The 3,336-nt window shown below is 62.6% G+C and overlaps 1 protein-coding gene across 1 annotated transcript in view; it reads left to right on the forward strand.

Moving 5' to 3' along the window:
• Nucleotides 1–626: 626 nt before the first annotated feature.
• Nucleotides 627–3,336, forward strand: part of FAM131A (family with sequence similarity 131 member A) — a 3,225-nt gene continuing 515 nt past the window's right edge. Inside the window, exons 1-5 of the mRNA XM_005418989.3 lie at nucleotides 627–1,027; nucleotides 1,807–1,900; nucleotides 2,162–2,344; nucleotides 2,554–2,682; nucleotides 3,058–3,309. Coding sequence (XP_005419046.2) covers nucleotides 866–1,027; nucleotides 1,807–1,900; nucleotides 2,162–2,344; nucleotides 2,554–2,682; nucleotides 3,058–3,309 — 820 coding nt within the window. The 5' untranslated portion in view covers nucleotides 627–865. The remainder of the gene's footprint in view (nucleotides 1,028–1,806; nucleotides 1,901–2,161; nucleotides 2,345–2,553; nucleotides 2,683–3,057; nucleotides 3,310–3,336) is intronic.

The raw sequence follows: 3,336 nt of genomic DNA on the forward strand, positions 1-3,336 counted from the left end.
CAGAGGTCCTGGGGGTGCTGCTGCAGGAGGGATGGGGGCTGTGATCAGAGGGAGTTCTGGAGGCTGGGTTCATGGGGGCTAGGACAGCGTTCAGAGCGTTGCAGACATGCTGGAGGGGCCCTGGGGGTGTTGTTGCTAGGATGTCACCACTGGGTGCCCCTGCCCACAGCTGGGAGTGGGGGCGATCCTCTCTGCAATTTCCCAAGGAAGCCAGGGTGTACCCTCAGATGTGGGTGGGAGGCAGCACTTTTGAGCTCCCCTGTATCCCACTTCACAGCTGGTTTATGCCAGCCAGGCCCATCTTAGTGCAGGGGAAATGAGGCTCTTGAGAGATACCCTATCTTGGCCCCTTTGGGACTGGCCTTTCATGGCAACTGCATTGACAGGAGCCCCCAGTTCTTGGGAGTCAGTGTCTGAGGGTGTAGGCACCCATCCATTTGAGGTGCCAGTGCTGGGAGGTCAAGCTGTTGTGGCAAAAGATGGGTGCAGGTATTTTTACTGACCCTTCTTGCTCCTTCCCCTCCTGACCCAGCAGGGAATTGGAGAGGGGGATTTTGGAGATAGTGGAGGAGCAGCAGCCCCCTGCAAGTGTGGCCCAGTGCTGCCTCCCTTCACACACCCAGCACCTGGCCCAGTCCAGCCTGGTCCAGCTGCCCCCACCCCTCCCAGAGCAGCTGCCAAGCTGGGACAGGTGCCTGGTCCCCAGTGCCAGGCTGGGGACGAGCATTACCGCTGACACAGGCGGAAGAGTTGCCCGGGTGTGAGTCACCAGCACTGCAGCAACGAGTTGTGTCTGGTCTCAGACTGGACAAGAAGCTGCCACCACAGGGTCAGTGGGTAGGGGCCTGAGAGGGCTGCTGGGGAAATGGAGGTGCTGAGGTTGGCCTCGGCTCTTCCTGCAGTGGCCGTGGACACAACGCTGTGTGTGGAGTGGAAGGAGGTGAAGGCACTGTCACCCCTGAGCGTTGCCCGCCCGCTGCCCCGGCTGGTGCGCCAGGCCTCCTTCGACAGCCAGGACTTCCTCCAGGTACCCCGAGCCCAGCCGTGCCCGGCTGAGGTGGCCGTGTGCCCGTGCCCCACGGTGGGGCACCCGTCCTGGCCATGGCCCTGCCAGCTCGCGGTGGCTCGGGGCTGCTCTGACGTCAGCCATGAGCCGGGCTGTATCCTGGGAGAAATCAGTCCACGGTGCCTCGTTGCCATGGCAATGCAATTTGTTGCGCGCCTCCAAATCCCACATCGCTTCCCCCGTGGCCATGGGCTCAGGGCCTGGCATGGCTGGGATGGCAATGGGGACATACAACAGGATGTCCTGGCACGGTGTGTGCTGCCAGGGAGAGGGTGCTGGGGAGCCGGGCTGCGGTGGTCTTGCACATGCACGTGTGTGTGCACAAGCTGGGGCGGGCACAGATGTGTGTGTGACACCATCCAGCACAGGGCATAGACACGTGTGAGAGCACACAAGCGTGCAGGTGCACGTGTGTGTACAGTGGAGTTCAGGTGTGAGTGTGCAGATGTGTGTTTGTGGTCAGTTTGTGTTTGAGTGGCTGCCAGTGTGTGTGGGCACGTGTGGTTACCTGAGCGAGCATGTGCAGGTGTGTACACAGTGCCAGCGTGCACTGACATTGTGGGAGTGTGCCCTGCTGTGACCACCCCTCTGCACACACACACATGCCTGTAATGTGTGTGTGCACAAACACCCCAGGCCCCCCGGGCTGGGCACCAAGCAGGGCCAAGCCCTCTCCTGCAGCATGGGGCTCCCAGGAGGGAAATGGTGCCAGGGCTGTGACACGCTGCTCGCTCTGGCAGGTCAATGTTGAGGACACTGTCGAGATGCTGCCCAAGTCACGGCGCGCGCTGACCATCCAGGAGATTGCTGCCCTGGCCCGCTCCTCGCTGCACGGTAACTGCTCACCCGGGGGCTCAGCTGGGAAAGGGGGCTCTCCTGAGCTGAGGAGTCTGGGCCCCTTGAGGGGGCCCTGGGTATCACCTGTCTGGAGTTTTGGGGGAACCAGGGCATTACTGGTGGCACTCAAGAGGAGGACATGGGGGTGCCAGGTCCCATGGACTGGAGGTGGGCAGTGCTGGGTCCCGGCGTTATGGGCTCTGTGATGGGGACTTGGGGTGCCCCAGGACATTGCTGACGTCAGGGTACATCCCATAGGCATCTCGCAGGTGGTGAAGGAGCACGTGACAAAGCCAACGGCTATGGCACAGGGCCGTGTTGCCCACCTCATCGAGTGGAAGGGCTGGTGTAAGCCAGTGGAGTCACCTTCTGCCCTGGAGAGCGCCTTCAGCTCCTACTGCCACCTGAGCGAGGGCGAGCAGGAGGCGCGGTTCGCTGCCGGTAGGAACCGTGGGCACGGCCGGTGGGCTGCTCCCCACTGCGGCCCAGGGCAGGGGTAGTGGGGTGGGTTGCCCCCTTCCATCCATCCATCCATCCATCCATCCATCCATCCATCCATGCCATGGCACTGTGGGCATAGAGGTGCCAGGGCAGTGGGGTTTTGGGAGCACCTCCCTGTGTGTGTTTGACCCGTGCCTGTCCCGTGCCAGGTGTGGCGGAGCAGTTTGCCATTGCTGAGGCCAAGCTGCGAGCCTGGTCCTCAGTGGATGGGGATGACTCCAATGACGAGTCCTACGACGAGGACTTCATGCCCTCCACAGAGAGCTCCCAGCCCACCGGTAAGTGCTGTGGGGAGTGGGTGAGTTGTCCCACTGCTGGTGTGGGTGCCCCACCACTGAGGGACAAAGGAACGGAATGCCCACTACCTGGCACATTCCCCAGCCTGGTCACTCCCATACAGGGCAGTGCCCCTGCCGTGCACCCTGGCAAACAGTGCCTGAGCCAGGGATGGGGAAGCCCTTAAATGCAACACCTCCGTGCTGCCAGAGAGCATTTTGCTTTTCCTTTGATGGTTACCAGTGCCACGCATGCAACAATTTGTGGGCAAAGCAAGCGCGGGACTTCTCCCAGCTTGCAGTGCACAGGGCAGGGGGCAGCTGCCATCCCTGGCGCCCTCAGCTGTGGACTGACCCAGACACTCTGCTTTCCCACAGAGCTGACAGGCACGATGCCCGCCAGCGCGCTGCTGCGAGACCTGCTGCAGGGCCACCTGTGCCAGCTGGGTGTGCGGCACGGCTCCTGCGAGCCCGAGAGCGACTCCTCGCACACCCTCTCCCCCGAGACTCTGTGCTCCAGCCTCTGCAGCCTGGAGATGGTGTCCCCCTCCGAACTCACTGCCAAACTGCTGGGCTCCCTGGGGGGAGAGGACCTGCTGCTGCCCAAGCTGCCGCCCCCAGCCAGCCAAAGTGACTTGCGGGGCCTGGAACCGATAC

This window comes from Geospiza fortis, unplaced genomic scaffold (genome assembly GCF_000277835.1).
Source record: "Geospiza fortis unplaced genomic scaffold, GeoFor_1.0 scaffold172, whole genome shotgun sequence".
NCBI classification, from domain to species: domain Eukaryota; kingdom Metazoa; phylum Chordata; class Aves; order Passeriformes; family Thraupidae; genus Geospiza; species Geospiza fortis.